The sequence below is a fragment of the Lonchura striata genome, chromosome 6 (genome assembly GCF_046129695.1).
Source record: "Lonchura striata isolate bLonStr1 chromosome 6, bLonStr1.mat, whole genome shotgun sequence".
Taxonomy (NCBI): Eukaryota; Metazoa; Chordata; class Aves; order Passeriformes; family Estrildidae; genus Lonchura; species Lonchura striata.
This window is the reverse complement of record NC_134608.1, coordinates 20,356,143-20,380,735: the sequence shown is the minus strand read 5'-3', so window position 1 is coordinate 20,380,735 and position 24,593 is coordinate 20,356,143. Positions and strand designations below refer to the sequence as shown.

Below are 24,593 nucleotides of genomic sequence, written 5' to 3'. Positions count from 1 at the left end.
ATTTTGACAGCTGCCAACATATTAAAAAATGGGAAGCAGCACTTATAGACTGGAACTCACGTTTTCCCTCAGCTGTTCCCTAGTCCTTGCCTTGCTGCTTTGGACGAAAGAGAGTTCTTCCATCTTAAGCATCATCTTCCACTAGACAACTCCCTAGATTTGCAATACGGCCTACTGACATCAGCCATCTCATTTCTCCCACTAAGACTCTGGGCAGACTACTGGTCAATGTGGCTGTGTCTCTGTTGAAAGAAAATATTTCTAGTGAGGCTTCCCATCATATTTGCAATATTTGCACTATTTTATGGTATGAGCAGAACACCTGCTGAGCAGAAAACAGAACTTCAGTTTATAGAGTTTTCCTACAGCTGGATTTTTTCTGGAGAGACTGACCCATGCTCTGACCCATCTGTTCAGAGGCAGACACAGTTTAAAACTTACGTGATGAGGATGCAATCATGCCTTTATTGGATGAGGCACAAGGGATGAAGCACAAGGGATGATTTTTCCCAAGGAGTTCTAGCTGTCACTGCAGCCAGCCCCTGGTAGTGTGTACTTTGAGCTCAGCTGGGCTCAGCTCTCATGAATGTTTTCACTAGCCAGCTGTCAAGGAGGTGCTGATGGGTATCATCTAATGTGAAGTAAATGAGAGTACCTTCAAAGCCAAAGTGATAAGTTCTCTATTCACATCATTTGAAAAGTTATGTAAATATATGAGTGGTCAAAGCAAGTCCCTTGCCCTGCTGCCAAAGCCAGATGAAGTTGGAGATGAAGCTGGAGGATACAACCAAGTGGTGTAGAACTAGAAAGACATTTTTAGGCCTGACAAAGCAAGATGACCAGCAGTAGTGTTTGAACTGTGCAGATTGTTCTCTTTCTATTACTACAGACTTCTGCAAATGTTCATGTCCCTCCTTCCCATTTTCTAGCTCTAACTTTCAAGATAAAATTCACATCTCTTTCTGAATGCTGTGTCAGGCTATAGAGTGCTATATTGATATCAGTGTAAACTGCAAAAGAATTAAGGGCACAAGGCAGGCACACTCAAGGTCTGTCACACTGCAAATGCTGTAAGTCTGCTAAGGACTTTGAAGGGAGATGTTCTGGGTTGGGGAAACAATGAAGGGACATTAGATATACATTCAGCTGGGGTTCTACCATTCCAAGTCAGCTATTTAATGCTGTCTCGGTTTTCCTATCATCTTAGAGGTACTGTCCTTTATTTAACTCTTCAGATAGCTTGATTTCTTAATGTTTTAAATGGACTATGTAATATTTAAATGAAGATGATAGGAAAGAACAAAGCGATATCCTAAAATGTATGGGCCATGGGTTTTTGGATGACTTGAAAATATCACATCCCCTGAAGTATATCTTAGTAGCTCCTAGGTATAGCTCCTACATGTGGCTTACTTTAATCCAAACATTCAGACCAAATTACAAAACATAACCAGCCTGATTTTATCAAAATGTTCAGCTATTCCACATGAATGTGAAAAATAATCTCTCTCTTAGGTAAACAATTTTTTTTAAAGCTTTTTTTTCTTTTTGTGTACGAGAATCCAGACATAATGGGGCTTTTTCTACTAAACTTAAGACGGAGACTTACATCAGGAAGGCAACTATAAGAAACTGTGATCGTGGCTGCACTGTGAATGTTTCTTTTCCAAAGCTGGAAGTAAAAGAGGTAGCCACAAGAGGGAGGCAGAACTCCTATAGCAGTATAGTAACCCTAGCAAAAAACAAATCAGAAATACACTTTCAAATTTTCCTTCTTTGAGCTAAAGCTGTGCAGTAGCCCTTGCATTGTGAACAATAATTGTTGGCTGTAACTCCTATGAATGTAGCTTCAACGCATGGTAAATACTTAATGTAAGCTGAAAATTAATAACTAATAAATCATTTTCCTAAACCTAAAATTTAGGTAAGAAACTACTTCAGGAGAGATTGAAACTGATTTTCGTGTGCTTTTTTGTAGATGGGAACTAAGACTGCCCCCATTATTCAAAGGCATATAGTTGTATTTGTGCCAGGCTCTAATACAGAAAGTTCATTTTGTTTCTGGAAGAATACTTTTTATAACTATTTGCTTCTTAGCAAATACATCGTAAGGATGTATTTAAACCATTCAATTTCCATAGCACTTCAGCAAACAGATCAGGAACTAGCCTGATATGGTGCTATTATTTATCCTATTAAGTATTTTTACTGGGCAACAGGCCTTCTAGATTCAGTGAGCTTGAAAGAGAAAACAATTGGTGTTGTTCACATTGTTTATAGATAAGTTCTGCCACTGTGTGTCATTCACTGCACACCAATGGTAAGTTGTTTTTACTTCAGGACCAATAGAATTGGTCTAGGCGAAGCTCTCTATAAAAAGAGCACTGTATTTGAAATAAATCAGAGTTCTACTTAGCCTTCTGAAGTGGAGTCATTTCATCCTCAACAGCATCAATTTGGATGGAGGGAGAGGGTAGCTCTGGTGTCTAATTTCTGCTCCAAGGACTATTTCCATAATATACGCAGCAGAATTTCAAAAACTGCAGTCAAGGATTGACAAACCTGATCAGTACTCTAAACCCTCAAAGTCTTCAATTCTTCTTTTCAGTCTTTAATTGTCTCCACCTCTGTACTCACCCTCTAAGTAGCTTCCAATAAGGAGAAGAAAGGGATCCCAAGCCCCTTCACTTCCCAGCAGTGCAGTGTTCTGACAAGTGCACAGCTTTATAGTACACAATGCTCATTTTGAGTACAGCAGCAAGTTGGATTCCTCAAGAGAGGGAAAGTAGGGGAATACCTTGCTTGAAAACCCAAGCTGGACTTGGCTGTATAGAACTGTGGTAGTTTGGGTTACATACAGGAACAGCTGGTGTTTGCAGACATCCTTCATGCATATTTATGAGAGCTTCTAGGAATTATGTACTTCCAGAACGAGGCAGCAGCTGCATGTGGTTGATGACACAGGATTAGTGGGCTTGGCTGCCTGGACTTGGACTGAGCCACAGTGGCTTACCTCGGGGTGGTGGGGAATGGCTGTCTCTTTTAAGAGTGTCCAGAAAATAAAAAGGTCAAATTTTTTATTGAATTGTTCTTTGCATCAATGCATAATTGATGGATATATATCCTTGCATGCCTAAACAACACACACAAATGCTTTTGGTTTTTTGTAGAAAATAGTTAAACATTATCTTATTACAGCATTTTTTGTTGGAGATATTTGAAGTGCTTAATGGATGTAAACTTAAACTGAGTATGTGCATGACTGTGCAGACAGGTAAGGATACTTGGGTGAAAAGGTTAGTCAACATCATTGAAAAATTAATTTGTTGTCCTTTTCTCAGCTAAACATGGAATTAGCTGAGGTAATCAACTCTTATACCCCATTTTGAGATCCAACTGGTTTACAACAGGCCAAATTCTGCATGGAGTACACAGTCTTGAAAACTGGTGAGACCTGTGATTCGCTGAGGCTGCTTGGTGCAGCAGGTCAGTAGTCCAGGCAAGAACTTGGCAATGACCACTAGAGAGCAACAGTCTCTTCACTTCTGAGAACCCACGGAATGTGAGCACGCAGCTAAGTGCCTTGTTCCAATCTGTAGTTCAGTTCTCCAGGTAAGACCCATACCACAGACCCCAACTTACCAAGCAGAAATATCAGTCAACTCACAATTTCATCAGCCAGGTCTGCTGGCTCTGAACAATTTGAGAGCTGATTTTGATTGTGTGGTTCAGATCAAAATCTAATTCTATTTATTCAAAAGCCTTCCAGTCTTTTATAATATTCATATTAATTTTTATAGCATTTGTTCCTTTGTTCCTAAGATCAGTATTTGTAGACTGGGACTCCCCAAGTCACATTTCGTTGCAAAGTTCCTGATTTGTCACAGAACTTTGTGAGGTATTAGCACACATTTTTCTCTGCTGGGATTGTAACTTCAGCATATCCCATTTTGTCATCAGCACTCCCCTGGATGTTCTCCTTGCACAAACTGTCACTTCCTGACAGCCATGGCAAAAGGTACCTGTAACAGTTTGAGGAAAAAAAAAATCAACCAAACCTGCTGACTGCTGCAGTGAGAAACAAGCTTTTGAAAAAAGAGAGATGGGCACAGGGGATGCCACAGCAGTTGAACTTCTAATCTCAGTTGAAAACTGTGTTCAGTTTTGCTTTTGTTTTGGTTGACCTGAAGTCAGAACTCTGCTAGCCTGCCTGCATTTGTGCACTGACACAAAGTTTTCCCGCTTCATTCCCTTTCAGTCTGAGTACTCTGTATTAGTATGATTGCTGAACTGACCATGCCCTAACAAATTTGTTTGCTTCCACAGAGGAGTTGAGCTCTCCTTTTCAGTCCTGCATCAGGAAAACTTTTACAAAAGAGGCTCCCAATTTAAGTTACTTTCAGCTATATTCAGCCCGTATTCAACCTTTTCCTTCAAAAGCTCACCAGGCTGAGCTGACTGCTCTGTTTATCTGCAGCCCCTGGGGTAGTAACAGCTGGGAGGCTGCAGAAGGGCCCCAGCCAGGGAAGGACCAGTCTGCCCAGACCTCCTGAACCCAGCACGTGTCTGCCACTTGCTGAAGTACACCAGTGCTACTGAAGGCAGTATTACAGTCACCCCATTTCTGTCCCATTGTTCAGAGTTGAGAAAGACACCTTCATAGCTAGTGTATAAAACAATATTCAATTACTTTTTTATATACAGCAGTTGTTGTTAGGCTTCTGATACTGTGACCAAAAGGAGAATTTTTTCTGGAACTGGTGCACTTCATGTTTCAGAAGTATCTGCTGTGATCCACAGCTGCACCTAAGCTGAAACAGTGGGCTGCTCCTCCATCTTTTGATTAATCTCCAGCTGACCTTCAGCATTTTTTGTCTTAAAATAAATTTACAACATACCTGGGCTAGTCGGGGTGGGCAATCATGGTAACTAAGAGTACTGAAAGAAAATGGTGGGTTTTTTCCTGTCCAAATTGTGCTATCTCCCTCTAGTGATGTCTTTTGTTTGGGTATACATTGCACTGGCACTCTGACCTCCCCATCTCTTGTAGAATGTGATTTTGGCTTATCTCTAAGGACTACAGTTGCCAAGAAACTTTGAGCTCCTTGGTTTTAAAATTTCTGTTTCTCTAAATCTTTCTTTTTAAAAACATTATGCATATTAGCAAGCTAATAATAAAATCCTACCCTCCCAATTTTATATATTCATTTCCAAAAGTCACTGAGTAGCTGAATTGTAGTAAGAAACTCTTAGTACTAACAGCCACGGAATCTTAACTTTCCTTGTTTCTTCTGGCTGACCTGATTTACTCTTGAATAACAAATATGAGGTGTCGTACCTTGTGTACCTCCATTTTCTGATATTGTAAAATTGTTGACTTACTGTCAGTTGTACTGAGCTCAGAGCAATATTCTGAACAGCACTTATGATATTTTATTTGGCCAAGAGAAGTGCCCAGCTCTTCAGTCTGATACAAAGAATGCTTTTTGAGAAAAACAGCAGACTGTAGTGGGTCTCAGTGACTCTGAGAGAAGTGGAAAGATGTGCTTACACATGGCTTACTGAACTTTGAAAGAACACAGAAAATAGTAACAGAGGACTCTATGTACTTTAGGCCTGATACTTGTTTGCAAACACGTTCTGATCACAGGGAGATGCCACTCTTTCATGTACTCCTGGTTTTAGTGGTCAGAGACCATTGTGCAGGGGCTTCAATCCTCAATTACTTTGTTTCCAAATGCTGGACCATCTTCCATATTATGTTAGTACTACTTCAAGCTGTTATGTGGCTCAGGCTCTAGGCCTGCTCCATTTCCTTCACAGTCTATTGTTCAAGCTGTCTGATCAAATGAAGTTATCTCTTTTCTGTATGTAGTCCCTTAACTTCTAATTTATGTTGTCCTTTATACCATTCAAAATACTCCTTTTCCTCTTCTGAATTCAAGATCTCTGATTTGTCAGAATATAAAGCACATACGAATTCAATTTCACAATGAAAATGTGGATATGCTGTTTCATTTTACCATTTATTTAAATTTTCATGTACTTTAAACAAAAACATGACATCCCATTTCAACTGATATAAAGAAAAAAATAAACCACTTCTACAAAGTTAGCCAGTGTATAGACTTATATTACAAAATAAGAAGGTAGAAACATGTTACAAAATAATAATTAAGCCAATCAATGTCAATAGTGCAAAGAATAAATTGCAAGTATGAAAGAGAGAGACAGGGAAGGAGGATAGGACGGATGGGAGGATGGATGGCTGAATGTGTGAGAGGTGGCTGGTTGACTGAACAAAACAGAAACATTAGGAAGAGCTGTGCATGTTATCACACAAAATTTTGTATCTTAGACATATCATGATGCAGATTTAACTTTAGTGGCAGAAGCGGGTAAGTACTTCATCCATTAAGTGATCTCTGTGTGCCGTAAATTCTTGTGCTGGTCAGTTCTAGAGATTAATACAGCTATGCACATGAGCTGCTAAGAGTCACTGAAGAAATTTTTCAACAACTGGAACAAAGGTGACCTTGGCACTGAAAGGCCAAGGAAATGACTGAGAATTTTATGCAAGCAAAAGAGCAAGCACCTCCAGACTGAACTTCATACACCTTTTCACTTGCTTTCATACTCTTTGGCATGCAATTGTTGTCTGTCCGGGAGGTGACTGTTCAAGAGGGAGTTTTAGCAGCTATGAAATAGCAACAGGTGTTGGACATCCTATCAAGTAACTGTCAGCCAGCAACCCACTAGAGAAGGAAGATTTATAATCTTCTGCAGTGTTTATAATGATACTGCTGACTGCTGTATCTGACTCCTTCATAGGATGACTAAATTTAAATCTAAATAAAAGAACAAAAATAACGTCAGTCAGTTTTAGTATTTCTCAGCTGAATTCACCATTTTCCTTTCCTATCAGAGTGTCCATAGTTAATAAATGTAAGAGACATTAACTAAAATAAGCTCAGCTGCCTAGAGATATTGTTCATCTTTACCTCTTGTGATCAAAGACACTTCATGTTTCTAGGCAAAATTCCATACAATACCTCAAGTCTTACCACAGTACAAACATTAAAACCCTAATGAGAAATAGAAAGAGGACCGAAGTGGGAATCACTTCAGGGAGTAAATGTGTGCTTACCTTGAAGGCACATTTCCTGCATGGAGTGTTTAAGTACTACAAAGCTTTCAAATATACCAAAGGACAGTGATTGCATCTTTCTCAAAAGAAGCAGTAATCTGAAACTAGTCAGAGAGGTTTTTCTGCACAATGAGAAAAAAAAAAAAAAAAAGAGCCAAACTAAACCCCCACTACAGGCACTGCTTGTATCTAAATATTTTCTGCTACTTTCTAACTCACAAACATCTCAGATCTTTTCCCTTCACTCCAATCAACAGTCTATTCAAATTACTACAGTACTAACATCAGCTAAGAGTATATGTACATGAAGTACATATATGACAGTGTGTAACACTGAAAAATTGGCACTATTTAATCAATAAAAAACAGTGGCTACCTCAGTAAGGGCACTTAGGATCCCAGTGCTCAAATTCTCAATGCTCATAATGGTGCTGGACTGATAAAATAATTCAGCTGAGACACCTGGTGACACCAACAATAGACTTCCTAAAGATTTTGGTTATTAGCACTCTTGAAAAATCAAACTACTTACTCCAGTCCTTAGGAAATAAGATCTTTTGAGACTCTGGCAGGGGTATTCATCCTTAACTCTAGAAAATTCAGTGGCAGGTATATCTAAAAACACCCTCCAGAGATGAGAATGGATTAAAAAAGCTTTCACATAAACCAGAACACTTTTCCAGCTTTGCCTGCATAAATTCATGATAATTGGAAGAAATATTTCTGTGTACAAGTACACAAGAAAGATGAGAGTCAGGTTTTTCATTCACTGATTCTGAATTTAAAAAAAAAATCAGTGATGAAGTGGTAAAGAAATTAAGTAAATCCATAACGTTCCGATATGTTTATCTTTCAGTTACTGGAACACAGAATGTTCAGTGCACAGCTATGATAGGCTGAATAGTTTAACAATAGTTAATAGTTCAAGGCTGAATAGTTTAACAATTCAACAGTGCTGGAAAATTATATTCCTTTTATTTTCTCCCATCTTAAGATGTACAACATAATTTTGCTAACTTGTATTACTTATTTGTGTTCCCATGAGCTGAGGGGCAATAGACAAAAAAAATCAGACACTGAGCCTGCACGTCAGAGTAGAAAATCGCCATTTCATTCACAAAACAGTCTTACATTTCCTCAGTAACATCTCAGCACTGCTTCAGCTTGTTTTTTCTATTTCTTGATGGTGGGATTTCAGAAACTGTACATTAGGAGCTGCAGTGAAAAGCAGGAAGACCACCCAGAAATTCTTTGACTGCCTTTGACAGGAGTGGATTTTGTAGGGGTGCCATGCAATTCATCACAGCCAGCCTGTGCCAGAGCTGAGAATCAGCCACAAATTCAGCTCTCTCCTCCCAGATATTTGACAACCTATACAAGTTATCATTAATAATATCAGAAATTTTAATCTGTTGATCTCAAAATTCTTAATAAAAGTTAAAAGCATTCTTCCATTTACAGAGAGATCTTGCAAATGCTTAGTATTAACTGGTGTGCTCCAAGGAGCATCGTGGGCCCAGAAGGGCTACCTGCAGTGGAGTATTACAGGCTTGTTAGTAAGTCCTAGAAGGATTGAGACTTTACATATTTACAGAGCTGTACCTGTCTAAGTATGTGTCACTAGGGTGATGCAGGTTTGAAATGTAGGTGTATATAAAAAAGGCATATAAAAGTTCCCTACAATTTATTTTAAATTCTACCACTACCAGTCTCAGACTCAATGAAATTAATTTCATTATTTATTTGGGATTTTAACATTGTAGTAGTTTTTATAGGCGTCACAGTGAAAGTGGTAAATCAAGAGTATATTAATTTTTTTATATTAAATGTAAAATGAAATAAATTTATAAAAAAGCTTTCATTTTAATTCATTATGATTTTAAATTACATTGCCAAAGTTTTCCAAATGTGTATTTTATAGTCAGTAGTAACCTTTCAAAAGATAAATGATTTAATAAATTACTTACTTTACATTTAACATTACGAGACAAAATATTATACATGCCATAAAAACAACTAAAATTGGGTACTTTTAACACTGTTTTCTCTGAAAATATGTGTAAATGAGTGATTTATATCTCCTGCACTTTTATTTACAAAGAGGTTTTAAGACTTGCTATTGCTTCCAGCTAAGTGGGGATAAAAAAATCTCCAATATAGGAGCTTGTTAATTTTTGGAAAGAGATTTTGGGGCCCAGTTAATGGGAGTATTATAAAGATACAAAATACTTATATTCTAGGTTAAAGATAGAACATGAAAATATTGTGCTGGACAGACTTCCAAGGATTTTCAGATAAACAAACAACATTTTCTGTTAAAGTAATTGTGTTCTGACATTTTCAATAGCCCATTTTACCCATCCAAGAAAACATACAAAAAACACCCAAACCCAAAACTAAACCCCCATGTTTTTCCCTTAAATATCTTTCTAGGCAGGAATGATCTAATCTTAGCAAAGTCCCCCTGGTATCTCCCCTACTATAACACAAATTCCCTATTACTAGCAGCCACAACCATGTTCAGTCAAGATACCAGAACGGCTCAGACTACAAAGTAAAAATTTTAAGAAATTGTAGAGGCTTTCCTGTAACTTGTGCAAACCCCATGAAAACGTGCACAGTAACATGTCACTCAAGGGATGAGACAGGAAGGGCTGAAGAGAAGAGAGGGACAGCTCTGTGATCAGCTGTCCTGTCTGTAGTTCATCTAGTTCAACACAGACACCATCCTCTTTGTTTCAGATGCAGAGTGTGTTGATTCTTCAGAATGATGCTCAGGGTTTTCACTCTGCGGACCATTTCAGAAAGGAGATTTTATATAATTTTCCACTTGATCCTCCCTGAATTTTATTTGGCAGTTCAGAAGGAAGCAATTCAGTCAAAGGCCAAACCAAAAGGCATTGAAACAAAATGCTTAATGTGGGAGGGCAAGATTGTGAGATAAAGGCTGTTTTCTGATGTGGCTGCGATGGTTGCCAGACCATACTTGAGTGCAGAACCTAAAATGGTGCAAAGGCAGAAAAGGCAGGCTTGACTGTACAACTGTACTTGTTCCAGCAAAGGCCTCTGGATCCCCTCCAAACAAACCCTGACCACATTCTTCTCAAAGTACAGATTATCACAAGGACAAAAAATTATACTCTTCAGAGCATTATTTTAAAAGTACTAGTCCCTAATTTTTGAAAAGAAAAATACCCAAACCCTGCAAGTCCTTTCTTCCAGGCCTGTTAATTTGACCAACCCTCTTGGGACTTGCAGACTGATCTTCTTTTACTGTGTAGCACATTCATTGACTGTGGTACTTTCTCCCTTCAGATCCTCATTCAAGCTTTTTTTCTGCTCTATTTCGACCTGGTAGAAGAAAAAGAGGAAGAAAATTTGTAATAAGAAAGGAAAACAAAATATTTCAAATCTTCCTCAGTGGTGGTTCTTCTGCTCAGCAAAGAAACTCTTGGTGACCTGAGAGGGTTGTGAGGAAAAATAGACTGAGGATCAGGGAAAATTGGATTTTATTTACTATAAGGATTTTCAGTATAATCTAAGCAGTTCTACAATTCAGCAGTGTCATGAAATAATTTCCAGAAGAGATAATGTCATGCAGAGAACTCATATGATTTTATATTCATTACAATTCCCAGTTATACTCTGAATAAAAGCTCAGAACCAAATCTGCAGACGATAGGTGGCTTCCTACATGACAGGAGAAAATCAGCCTTAATTATAAATTCTGAGAAGACTGATGTATAAAGCAAAGAGATTTTTTTAATTCTCTTGAGTTTGAAGGGACTCATAAGGATCATCAAATCCAAGTTCCTGCTTCTTGAAGCAGTGCCTAACATTACCCCAAATCTCAGCACACTCCCTGCTGTCCTCAGGCTCAGAGGTGTTTTGGCTTACAGATACCAACTTGGATTGGGACAGGGCCAAGGGGATCTGTGTTTGGGTTCCAAATTTCCACATCTCTGAAAACTCAGGAATAATCCAATGTTTTAATTCTTAAAAGGGATACTTAGGAAGATCAAATATTATCTCCAGGGAACTTAAGAGACTACTAAAAATATAATTACAAATAACAGTAAAAATATTTGCCAATATTTGCATATTTTCAGAATCTCTTTATCACTGCTCTCAAAGAAGGCAAGGTAGGATGCCAATTTCTCTGCTGAGCATTCAGATAACATGCAAATTTACTGAGATATTTTGGCAGGTATATACATAGTGCACTTTCCTATCTGCTCCTCTCCTTAGGGCAGGCAGAAGAAAGAAGTATTTAAGCAGAGAAACACTGTGATTCTTTTGTCTACATTAGGACTCTCACAGTAGCAGTCCCACTAGGGAAGAGCAGCAAAACTCCTGTTCAAACTCTCCATATCATCTAATCCTCGGGAGCTGGCTGTGTGCACGCTCTTCCACAGCCAACTGCATGCAAATTTATTCCATTTTCACTGAGATAATCCACTGCCTATTTACCATGAGTCAATAGCTACACATGGGTGGCTACTGCACGCAGCCTGGCATGTGCCAAATTCCCACCTCTTTTGTCCATGGTATTTTATTTGCCTGCCCATACTTTTCAAGACAATGAAGCATGCAAAGTAACTATGGTGATTAGCACTGCTCAGTTTTACCTTGTAACTGTAGTGTGCTGAATAGTTGACCCACTTCCTCACATCGGTCTTGTCCTCGACAGAGATGGACCGAACGGTGGCTTTGGACGCAGAAGTGGCGGGCATGTCAAATTCCACATCTACATAGCGGACAAAACTGGAAGGCACTTCCCTGTCAGAGCCAAGCTCTAGGTGACAGAAAAAGCAGTGAGGATGGCCAGAAGCTGGAAAAAGAGAGTAAACAGTCATAAGAGTTGCGTCAGAGGAAGCAAAACACAATGCCTAGGAGAAAACAGAATCATGAAGCTGCAGGAAACTGTGAATCTCCCTAGGTGAATTAGCTCACAGCGTCTTACCTGCTTTGATGCAGTTGAAGTACCAAAGGAATTCAACAAAATGCAAAAAGGATTGCTAATCACTCTAGTTTGCCTTTAGTGGATGAAAATATAAGAAGTAAATGAAACACAGTAGGGTGAAAGTATTTGTCCTCTTGATTCCCTCAGTGTCTGTCACATGCTAAATACATCATGGCACATCCTTCTGAAATGTTGTGAAATGACAGTAAGGAAAGAGGGAGTTTGGAAATATTTGATGTTTATTTGAAATTGTTATTCCCCTTTTTAACAGAAGAAAATTTACTGGATAAGGTTAAATAACTTTCCCATGTTCAAAAAACAAATTTTTGCAAAACTTCAGAATAACCATTTATTCCTCACTGGAACCCATGACAAGGGGGCTAGTCATTAAGGATGGCAAGGAGAGGAGGTAATGTTTAGCTCTGTCATATGTAAATGATCCTTATTATTCTTTCTTCTTTGTTTTGCTGGACAGCAGTGATGTTTAGAAATTAAAGTAAGGTCTTCTAGTCAAACTAAGTTGGCTTTTTTTCTGATCGCTGCCAACTCCTTAAGCTCTTGAGCAAGTAATTCAAAGGCTCTGCCTCAGTTTTTCTATTTGCAAAATCAGGATGAAAGCCTTCACAGCCACACAGGGCTTTCTGATTGAAAAGATGCTATTATCTACATATGTGTAAATGAATGTGTAAGTAAATTAAAGGAATCTTGCCTGCCTTTATTATAGGCTTTAGGATTCCTGAATATTTGTTCACTAGGAAAGTTCTTCTCCATACAGGTCAGCAAAGTGTACAGGACAGAGACAAGGAAGGAGGAAGGCAGACAAATAAAGAGAACTGAGTGGGGAAAGCCCAGAAGCTCCCACTGGGAAAAGCTGGAATACACCTGCTTAGCCCAAAGTCAACCTTGCTAAACTGAAGCCTGGAAAGCAAGATGTAGGATTTTGAAGTATGACATGTCTCACCAGGATGAAATTAGGCAGTCTTTAGAGAGCTTAGGCATTGCAACATCCCACTTGACCTCTGAAATAGAACTGGAAAAAAATTCTACTTGGTGTTAAGTCTGGTAAGAATTTTATCCAGAGTCAGCCTCATATTTCAAAATGGTCTCACCAAAGTTTACAAACTGCTGGAAGGTTTGTAAAATAATGTGTGTGCAGCAAATCCAGTGAGAGGCTGTGCAGTTCAGCAGAGACCAAGGCTGTCCAGCACCATAGCTGGAGACAAGTTATGAATGAATGAATGGGTGCAGTTATCAAGCAGATATAGAAGCTCAAGTTCTTGCATGCATTAAAAATACATCTGCTTTTTATCAGGATTCATTATCCCAAGCAGAGTACTGACTCATTTGCCCTGGTTCTAGAGCAAGGCAGGATCTCTGACAGCCCTTCCTGGCTTTTCATACATGGATATGCTTTTTCTTATCAAGAGCTGTGGTACATAGCAGGCCTTCCTGCTGGTCCTGCCCACCACAGGAGAGCAGCAGCCCCAAGAGCTCTCAAGGAGATCACTGTGCCCTCCAGCACCACAGTGCTTTTGCTTTTGCTTCTGGCCAGTTCTTGATGGTGACTGTGGTGAGAACAGCCATGGTGGCAGCACAGTTCAGGACCTGACATGGGGCCTCTGGGTGACACAGCAGTGCTCTCTGGTATTGCATTATGAAGATGCCTAAAACTGGCTCCAAAAATTTGTGTTCAGCACTCAGTTCTGGCAACCAACCCTCAGTCTCAGGCTCCCCCATCCTTTCATATCTCTTTCCTCACACTGTACCACTCTCAGCAGACTCCTCATTGTAATCCTTCCTGCTCATCTGCTTTGATATACTTTTCCTCTCTAGTTTGCTGTGGGTTGCTCCCTCCTTCAGACTGGAGAATGCCAGCAGCCCAGGAGGAGTGGCTCTGTTCCCTGGTGCAGGCCACATCCACAGCCGCAGAACGTTCAGCTTGTGCTGCGACACTCCTGAGCTGGCATGTGCTCAGCTGCTTTTGGGGTGGATGTGTGTGAAGGTATCACTGGGAAGTGTTCATCTGGGCTTAAGCACACTTCCTGCCAGGTGCTTTGGAGAGCTGAGCTTTTCAACTCTTCATAATTTCAACTGGACACTTGGTAACACCCCTCTCCACTGCATAAAAATGATGGATGTTATTAATTTAAACCAGCTTGGCTTTAAACAAGGCAAACAGATTAAGAAAGCAACTCCTCCACTGAAGCTACTGCAAAATTACCTAGCCCATCAGTGTTCATTACTGTCCCGGGCATGAGGTTCACCAGGCACTACCTCTATAGATTGTTGAACAGGCTCATTCAGAGCTCTTTCTTTAATGAACAGGTACCCTTCTTAGTAAAATCAGGAGGAATCAACACACTGCTTTTGTTTTGCACCTCTTGTTTCCTTGAGCAACTACCAGTTTGTTCTGACAATCAAGGATCTGATAATTAATATATATACAAGTGTAACTGTGATTGGAGAGAATCTGTTCCAAATGACTCATGACACTCCACCTGTCCCAACATGTGTGGATTAAAAGATATAATTTACTTCAGAAAGTATTCCAGGCAGCATGCCTGGGATCCACAGCCAAACTAGAGAAAAGTTCAAATCCAGATCCAAGGCTCGGCATAGATGTTACATCCCTGCTTCACAGAAAGAGCATTTTCCCACGATCAAAGACTGTTTGGATGTTTCCCTAATATTCTACTGGTGGATTAAAAAAAAGAACATGTGAAGCCCAGCCAGGAGCAACTGGAGCTGTAAATAGCCTACAAATAGGCATTCTTCATCAACTCTTTTGTTCATATTTATTTTAAACAGGTCATAGGTAATAAAGTTTACGAAGTTGTAAAAATAGAAAAATATTTGCTATTTGGATTTTAGCAATGTGCTTAGTAGAATCCAGTCCTAATTTTTTCCTTACGTCAAATCATAGTCAGAATATGCACTGTCCTTCACTTGCCACATGCTTTTCAATATTCAGTCATAAGCAGATACTTTGGCTACAGAATAATACAGACAGTGCTGATAACACTGTCTCCTAGAGTGAGAGTGCAAAGGGCCCCATCCAATTAGAAACCACTGAAAGAAAAAAAATTAGATAAGAGTGTAAAGCTGCTGAAATAATTCTAAACAATCTGGGTGCTTATGATGCTACAACCTGCATTCAAGCAGTTACAGTAGGGACACGCTCTCCTGGGGACAGCAGGCTTGGGGGTCATGCTCCTCTCCTCTACAGAGACTGCACCAGTCCACATTCAGCGAATGGAGTGAAGCACAGGAGGTCCAACTGGCTATCTGGAGACCTCTGGAATTCTGAGATTGCGTTTGCAGGGGAGTGTGTGTCAGAGCACACACTGTGCATGAACAGAAGGTCCGAAAATGTGTGCATACATATGTACTCCTGTGAGCATGTCTGGCAGACGGGCACATGTGCTGGAGCACCCATGCAATGCATATGCCCCAAGCGCCGTGGACCCGTTGTGTGGCCTCTGGAGGCAGGTGGAGCTGCAGGCTGTGGCCACCTGCAGCAATTCCCTCAGTTCCAATATGATGCCACTACTTCTCCACTGCTCTGGAGTCCCAGGCATCAAAGCAGCTCATTAGCAGGCCAGATATCTATGGAAGACCCAGAGTGCTCTTAGGGGTGAGTTACAAGTATCACACAGTAAGAGAGCATAAAGTGTGAGTCATAGTTTTGTGTTTAGTGCTTGAGAACTGCATCATTTATGACAACTTTGCAAATACATGAAGTTGGGTTATTATATGACTTGTGGATGGGCTGGATACAGCCAAATGTGCACAAGGCTGATAGTTAGATCCCACATGACTATCATATCTAAGAAGGAGTGGGAATGAATGCTTCTGAGTACCATTTAATATACCTCTTTGTTTGCTGCATACTTTGAGAAAGGAGAACCATGGGATGGAGTACACCCAATAAACAGAAATAGTCCTTGAAGGGCAAGGTCAGATATAAACTACTTGGCCTGCCCTGTCATCACTTTGGGATTCCCTCCCTCTCACATACCTCATGTGTCTTGGCCAAGACAGTGCTTCCAAGGCTCTTCCTTTCCCTGAAATAACATCTGATCTGACCGGAGGGGTGAGGACACTCTCTTCCTCTCAGGATATAAACAAATACACACTGCCCTGTGTTTTGCATGATGACACTGATGGATAGATGCTCTGTGGCAGGGGTCCAACAGCAGCAACAAATCTGTAATGTATTTCCTTCCTCCTGTCACAGTGTATATACAATAAAGAGTCACAATGGGAAAGAAGGAAACAAGAGCCACAGATCAATATTTCCCTCAGAGTAGCAATGGGTAAAGCAGCATCACCTTGTTGGAAGCAGTAGAGACAGGGGTTTTGTCTCTTCTGCTGGTTTGCTACTGGCATGTTCTGTGATTGTGTTAAAGTCTGAGGGCTTTCGTTTCCTCAGCTGTGATGTCTGTATGGTACACTGAGATCTTTGGAAAGAAGATGCCAGAGAAGTCCCAATTTTCACAGCATCTCATTCTCAGAGCTCGTGCAGATTGCATACTGAGATTTTCTTCATAAGCATCTTATTGCTCATAAACAGCCTGGAGGGAATTTTTCATTGCTATATTTCTCTCAAGGTTTTTCTATTTTTCTAGTTTCTCTAATTTTTGACTATAAAAGTGTTACATGTGGAACACTGTTCCTCTGTACCTCAGTATCCAGCACAGTTCTAGGACTCATCCAGAACACAGTGTAAGTTTCATCTTCTTACACCTCAGTCTACAGCAAACCTGGAGCCTTCCCTTTTGTCAGTGATATCCCTCCAAATTTGTAACCAGTGGTATAGTGTCCTTGAGCTGAAACGTGACCCAAAATGTTAGGACACTTGGATCACTGTTTGCTGACACTGAACTCAAACTCAGGAAAAACATATAGAGAGTGCCAAATCTGGTACCACAATGAACTTTCCTTAAGGGAACACTGAAACCGTCCCAGTACCCAGATGCATTACTACAGCATTAATACTGAAAAGTCCATCTCATTGGTAAAAAGCTGTTCTCGATCAGATACGTCAAGATGTAGAATTTATTACAAATAAGAATAAACCTGAGTTGTCCGGCTTTATTGTGCACCATGGATGACAGGCAGCATGACTAGCAGAAATGACCAAAGGGAACAGTAGCTTGCCTACATCATTTTCATGTTTAATTATGACCATGTTCTAGAAATAAAAAGACTTGGGATAGAAATACAAAGGGGATTTCATGTTGGTATTCTCTCTTCAGGTTTAAGCTGCAATTCCCTGTCTGCACAGCTGTCTATTTTTTTTAAATGGTTGAATGATGTCTTCTGTTCTCTTACAATCCCCATTTCAGATAATTCAGAGGCATTAATTGTGGCATATGCATTGAAATATGTAGCACGGGCCCAGTATGCTTGGAAAAGATATTGCATGTGCTGGAACTACAGCAATATATCTGATCCTGTCATTCAGTATCATAGCATAGAATATTGCTTTTGCAAGTTTCATGAAAAAGCCCTGCTTCCAATAACAGTACAGAACACACAGATGTTTGATGCCTAGGTTTCATAATCAGAGAATCACAGAAGCATCTCTTGGAAAATATCTTTAGGATCAAGTCCAACCATTAACCTAGCATGAATTTAATTTACCATTAAACCATCTCCCTAAGTATTACCTCTTTTAAATACCTCCAAGCAGAGACAAAACACATATTTTTGCATCTAGAAAACCTGAAATTGTTTTTACCATTAGCTGTATTTGTAGTATACGTAAAACATTACAATGAAGGGTCAGACAAATACTTCATGCAACTAACTTATGCCCTTTGGTACACTACAGAAGATGATGTATCTTTCACCATTTAAATTCAGTATTTCTTATCTTTCAAAATACATAATTTGTTTTAGTTTATTCCCGCAGAGATGGTATATGCCACTCACCTGAGTTTTTGTCAGGCAGTCGGTTTATCCTCCATACGATGGAATTAAAGGCATGTTCATATTTGGCAGTTCCCAAAGTGACTCTCATTACTGGCTCGGAACCAGATAGACTGGTTGATCCAAAAGTGGCTCCCTTGTTCACCTTGGCTTTCAAAGATTTCTCCCCCAGGACACTCTCCCTGCGGAAGTTCTTCACCCACTCACTTGGCACGGGGTAGCGGATCATCACATTTTCACAAGGGACCTGAGTTAAAGGGTCATGGTTGGAAGAGAACCCTGTGGACATCATCAGCCAGCTCTGCACTTCCACCTCAGCACCATTGATGCTGGCAGCTGTCCTCAGTGTAAAAGGCAAAGTTTTCTCAGCAAAGACAGTCCTGAATCTCATCAGTTCAAACCGACAGGCATCCAAGGGGTTGAACAGGATAATATGGGAGTTATTAAACACATCCTCATCCACACATGAATGGAAGCGGCAGCTGTATAATTTAATCCACTTAGTGGTAGTAGTAGGCATAATATCCTGCCTTGCAACTATTTCATTCCCTTTGATCAGGATATCATTAAGGCCCAGTCTGCATTCTGCCAGGCCAGAAAGGAAGCTGAGAACATAGATATGAGTCAGCACACTGTGCTGGAGAATCACATTATCTCCCTTGGCCAAGATGCCATGAAACTCATCCCTGACATCCACAGTGATTTCTTCTTCTTGATAATTCAGTCCCACTGTGCTCAGATCTGTTGATGAAGCTGGCAAGTTCATCAGTGTGTCTTGCACAGCAGTGATGAAGCTAAGGAAATCTTCATAATCTGTAGTCCCAAGCTTGATAATTTGCTCTCTCTCTGCAGTGTGTGCAATAGCTGGCTTAGGCTGATACTTCTTTTTCTCCTTGTATGTTGTGCGATCCAACCGCACGCTGTGTATCCTTCCATTCTCATCATAGTTCTGCAGCTTGCGCTCTGAAATCTCATGATTGATTTCAAGTTTGAGTTCCCGAAAAGGCTTCTCTAGCCCCTTCTCATAAAAAAGCTGTATACAACCACTGTTAGTCAGCTTGACGTATATTGGTCCCCAGTGTCTGGATGACATGATGTTCTTCTTCTCTGGGATCCTCAGCATCATTGGCCACCCATCCTTTGGCTGAGCTGGTGCCAGGTTAAACAAAGCTGCATCCAGATCATATGGCATCACGGGGTCATCATCAGGCAAAGTAGGGCTGCTCACACCATCTGGGTCTCCAATCTGGAGCTGTTTGAGCTGCTCTACAGCATCTGTGTGTGTTACAGTCTTCTTTGCCTCAGGGAAACTGACGGTATCAGGCTCTTGATGGAGAATAATGAGAGAGTCTCTTTGGCTTTTGCCTGGAGCACTGGAAACAGAAGAGCTTTTGGAGCGTCTCTCTTGCTCCTCAAAGAATGAGCTGAATGGATTGATGGGTGAGGGTTGGACATCTCGAAGAGATTCATCCAGAAAGGGATTAGTAGCACTCCACGGTGGTGTTTCAACAGAAGGCAACTTGGTTAAAGAGGAGAGATCTAGTTTTTGAATTTTGGAGAGGTCTCCCAATGTACTTTTAGGACGTTCTCTTTTCTTTAAAGATGTAGTGAGATTAAAGTTAACATCTGGAGCCTGTGTTTCTGCAGGTGGGGTATCTGTTTTCAAGGGAGAAAGGCTCTGTGGTGCAAAAGTGACTTCATTGTCATCAAAAGTCACCCAGCTGGGAAAGCGAACTGTGGTTGGGGTAGATGAATGGCCATTCATGGAGGTGTTGCGCAGCTGCCAGTTGACAGCCTCCATATCTATCTCTTCATCTTCCTGGAGAGACGAGGAGTTGTCTTTAAAAAAAGAGGGGAGGGGAGGAAATTTCAACTTATTATTCTGGAGTTACCTAGTTCTCTCCTCAAAAAAAACCTCAGAGTCTGCATGCTCAAGGAAGGCCTATTCAAATGTCTAGGACTCATCCAGAACACAGTGTAAGTGGGTAAATACCACAGAAGTGGATATAACCCAATAAACTGATTCAATTAATAGCTCTGTTGCATCTATGGCCTTTAAAAAACTTTCAAGTTTAGTACAAACTATGAAGCCAAGCCTATTTTCGTCAGCTTTCCTTTTATCACAGCTCTCTTAATGGTAGAAGGTCAAATCTGTTACTGCTGCAGAAAACAGCATAAACAGACACTAGGAAAGTGCATGGAAACTAGATTCAAGAGTATACAGCTCAAAGCACAGAAGACTTTTTGTCAACAGGAGGCTACTACCTGCTTATTTTGCATGGAAGAAATCCCTGTGAGGAGAGCAGTTATTACATCCATGTGCTCCCTAGGTACCTTTGTTATCAGTTAGTGAGTGGTAACATTAGAAATGTCCTCTCACAACCTTGCAGGACACCTTCTTCCCATGAGCTTCAAAACAATTTTGGAGACAGAAGAGGAAGAATCCACCTTGCCTCTTCTCAGGAAGATTACAGAGGGCAGCTGGAAAATCCCAAACCTCCACGCAACAGGTTTCAAGATAGATTTGTAAGCATTCCTCAGACTTTTTGAGTGTCTCTGCAAGTTCTGGCACGTAGAGGAGGTAACTGCTCACACAGGCCAAGCCCTCTACTCTTGCTACTTGAACACACCACATGCAAAAATTTTAACAACTTAGTTCTCCAACATGTTAACTGTTAGTATAAAAGTTAGGTTTTATGGCATAGCTAAGAGATATTTCAAAATCACCACAGACTAAATAAGCAGCAAGAGAAGGTGCAAGATGAAAAATGGAAGTCACAGATCTGATCTCTGCAGTTTCCTCTTACTCATTCTCCTCCCACTTGACTGACTTCTCAGGTCATGTTGAAAGGATTCATCCTCAGGTACCTTAAGATTTCAATTCATAATAGTCCACCAAATCACAACACCTCTTTGAACACAATTATCTAAAGGTAGCCCACATAAATCTGGCCTGCTTAAACCTTGTTGCATCCCAAATCCATTCTACAGTAGTCCTACACAGACTGTTCCTAGCAGTGGTTTAGTGACTATTTAAATACAATGCCCATTGCTTGGTTAACTATTATAAATTCATTGAAGTTTAATTGCCAAAAGAAGTTAAATCATCTGAAGCTATAAAGAAGTTATATCATGGAACTTCCACATCTATTTAAAACACAACGAATTTCATCTAGGTTCAATTAATTCATGCCCATGAGTCTCTATAAGAACTGCTATATTTCATTTTAAATGTAAGCCATATGCAGATACTAAACTGAAGATAAAATGCAAGAAAAGGATGACTCAGCCCTCACAGCTAGGTTGCAGCAGCCCTCATACTGCAAGAAAAATGTTGAAAAGGACAGTCCACTACATATTCTCTTAAAGAACCCTAGAAGTTTTTGTTGACTTTTTCCAGTGATGTTTTGCTTTTTCTAATAATTATCTCTCCACACAGAAGTCTGTATTTATGGGAAAGAAGGACTACTGTATTTCAGGGGTTTGTGCTTACAGTGCTTTACTGCCCAGAATTATTTGCCTGGTGTCCCCTGCACTCACACCACCCCTTGTTGGGAGAAGGAAAAGAGCATCTTCCCAAGAAACAAGACTGAACTAACCATTAAGACACTGGTTTCACATTGCCAGAACAGCAGTAGTTGCAGCTGTAAGTCTCACTGCACTTTGCAGGAAGCTATCAATCATTTTCTTCTTCTCTGTTTATCTTTATTCAACTGGAGAAACTAATTAATTCAGAACCCTTTCACTCCTTTCCTTGAATAAAGAAAATGCTCAAGATAACAAAATTAGTTTGTAATGTAGAACTTTTTTGAGTGATCTAATTAAAAAATACTCAGTCTTTTTATTGTGTTATGTTTATTGAATAGTTAAAGTCTAGTTCATAAAAATATTCCATACCACCAGCATGTAAGATACGGTATGGAATAACTGAAAAAATATTTCAGCACTGTATACAGTGAACTCCCCTTTGTCTTGTATAGATCTTGGCTGCAACTACAGTTTTATAGAAGTTCTTTATGTATTCTGCAGTCTGTACTATGCAGTGCCATAGGAAATCAGAATGTGTCTGGCTAGTCTTAAGACAAAACCAAGAGTAACACATTGTGCACAAAACTAATAAATTAGATTTGCACAGAAAATATCCATATTCAGAAAATGTTCTTTCCAGATCTACTGCTTAGTTTTTAGCCTCTGAATACTTAGAAGTTAGTGTACTAATATTCCTAGACAGAATTACAGTCAAGAACAAGCATACAGCCTATCCAAAAATCACCAGAACATTGCAGCAAAGAGAGATATATAGCTTTGGAGTGTAAGTGCCTGTGTCTCCAATTCATACCATTTTATCATGTGAACAGTAGACTCCAAATTCATGTAAGTATACCCCAATGGTTCATGAAAAATACTGGACAAGGTTATTAGCATCTGGAACAAACTGTTACATCTTTATATCAGGCAGGAATTACAGGTAAGAGACAGTTACTTTTAAAGGGAGTAAAATTCTCCTAGTCATAGCTAGAAAACATTTCATACTTCAAGTAAAAGCACTGCTTTTCACTTAAACATATCTTGCTTTGTTGCTTGTTTATTTTTTTCTAGTAAGTATGGCTACTCTAAAAAGAAATTGAAGTAAACACTTTTTGTTCTCTTTACATACTTGAAAGAGTGGAGCTCTTGTGTAACACAACGGCAATGAATGGGTCCCAAACTACTATAGAAAAAGAGGCTTTTTGATTTAGCCCATTTGAGAGCCACAGATAGGAAAGCTCCTGAAGATCAGTTCATGTGTTTCCATTAGCAGGACAGAAGGTGGTACATTAACACTGATAAACTAGGAAGAAGTGTTCAAGATTTTTACAAGATTTATACAACACTATGCCTGTTCAAAGAATTCACATGCTACATGTGACATAATACTATTTGCTTATAATTAGAGCCAAGTTCTGAACAGATCTCATCTAAGTGGTGGAGAAAATATTTAAATCTCCTTCTTCTACCTGACAACTTATTTCTATTAAACAAACAGGTATAGTCATAAAGTAGTTGTCTTAGCAAGTAAGCATACCTACATGATTCATTACAAATCATTTCTAGCCCTGAAGACACGGCACAGATATGACTGACATATTTTCACCACTATATCATCTAACTGTGTTCTCAGCAAGGTGTGCTCAGCCCAGAGATTACCAAAACAGTGACTACACCCTAGATTTAGTCACTGCTTCTGCCACGGGAATACTTACACTCCCAGTTTAGGTAGGCAAGACAAAGCCTGTGTGTGAAAGGACAGAGCAGAGCTGGAAAACATCAAACTGAACCTGTTTCAGCAGAGAGATCAATAAGAGAATGAGAGAGTCTCTGTGTGAATGAATCACGCTACTACTGTTTTTTCCAAAGGGAGAACAAGGTGCAAAGGAGAAGAACAAAACATGCACAACGTTTTTCAAAAGAGGTTCCTTTAAAGATATTTTGGCAAAGATAAATGAAGACAGTTTTCCTCTACACACTTTGGACTTCTCTCCACAGATGTCTGCCTTCCTCTCTGATTTTAATCCACAGTACATACAACATACCCTTCAATAGTGGAACTGTCACTGAGATGAGACTATTGACCTCATGAAGAAATGAGAGTGAATAAGGAAAGAGAAATGTATCTGCAAGCCCAGGATGCTTCATGAAATTGGTATCTGGCAAGCAGAATAAATCTATAGCCGGCGCTATAAATGCAAAAACAATCCCACTCCATCTTGGAGGAGCTGGTGAATATTGAACAAGGTCTATTTTGCAAAAGGCAATCACATGAATCTCTCATACACAGACACTACATTACTTCATTATGCTGTAACTTTTCAAGCAATGTATCATGGGCCAGTAACAAAGTACAAAGGTTTGCAGACCTTGTTAGTTTTGTCTTGACTACTTGAGATAATACCACATGGAACAAGCCTGTCATTTGCAGTGCCATACTGCAAGTGCCAGCTGCTGCATCCGCTCAAATCTGGGGTCCCACTGAGCAGCATAACCTTTGATAGCAAAGCAGCTATGGTCTCATGCCTTGAGTTATGGATTCAATTGGCTGCTGCAGTACTGTGTAGGTGTGGGGTCTGGCCCTGCTGAATAAAGGTGAGAAATGTTCCCATAGCTATAGGAAAATCCAAGGCAGGAGACCATCGTGTGTTAAGTGGATGACGCACTCTGGGCTTGCTATTGCCAGTCCATCAGTTCAGAAAGTCTGCTGGGTAGTAACCACAAATGGTAACATCAGCTGATAACAACTTGGTAGTCAATGCAAAATAACAGGTTCTCTGCTTCCTAGGTGGGCAGTTCATGCATGGCTGAAACCAGTGTCACCCCAACTATCTGTTCAGCCTTGTGCTGATTCTTTAGCAAAAAAATAAAGTCAATATGCAGGGATGTTGAATAAGACTGTACCAGTGCTCAATCCACTGCTTACAAAAATAAACACTGCACATCATTTAGAAAGAGACAGGATATTTTACATCTTCAAAATGCACTACAGCAAACACTTCTGGCTCCTCACAACATTTA

The 24,593-nt window shown here is 39.9% G+C and overlaps 1 protein-coding gene across 8 annotated transcripts in view; it reads right to left on the bottom strand.

Annotated features, from left to right (window-relative positions):
* Nucleotides 1–6,007: 6,007 nt before the first annotated feature.
* Nucleotides 6,008–24,593, bottom strand: part of STON2 (stonin 2) — a 68,147-nt gene continuing 49,561 nt past the window's right edge. For all 8 annotated transcript variants that reach the window (XM_077784007.1, XM_077784010.1, XM_077784011.1 and 5 more), the window contains 3 exons: nt 18,048–19,883; nt 11,776–11,978; nt 6,008–10,498 (listed from right to left, as the gene is read on the bottom strand). In XM_077784007.1, the coding sequence (XP_077640133.1) occupies nt 10,418–10,498; nt 11,776–11,978; nt 18,048–19,883 (2,120 nt within the window). In that variant the 3' untranslated portion in view covers nt 6,008–10,417. The remainder of the gene's footprint in view (nt 10,499–11,775; nt 11,979–18,047; nt 19,884–24,593) is intronic.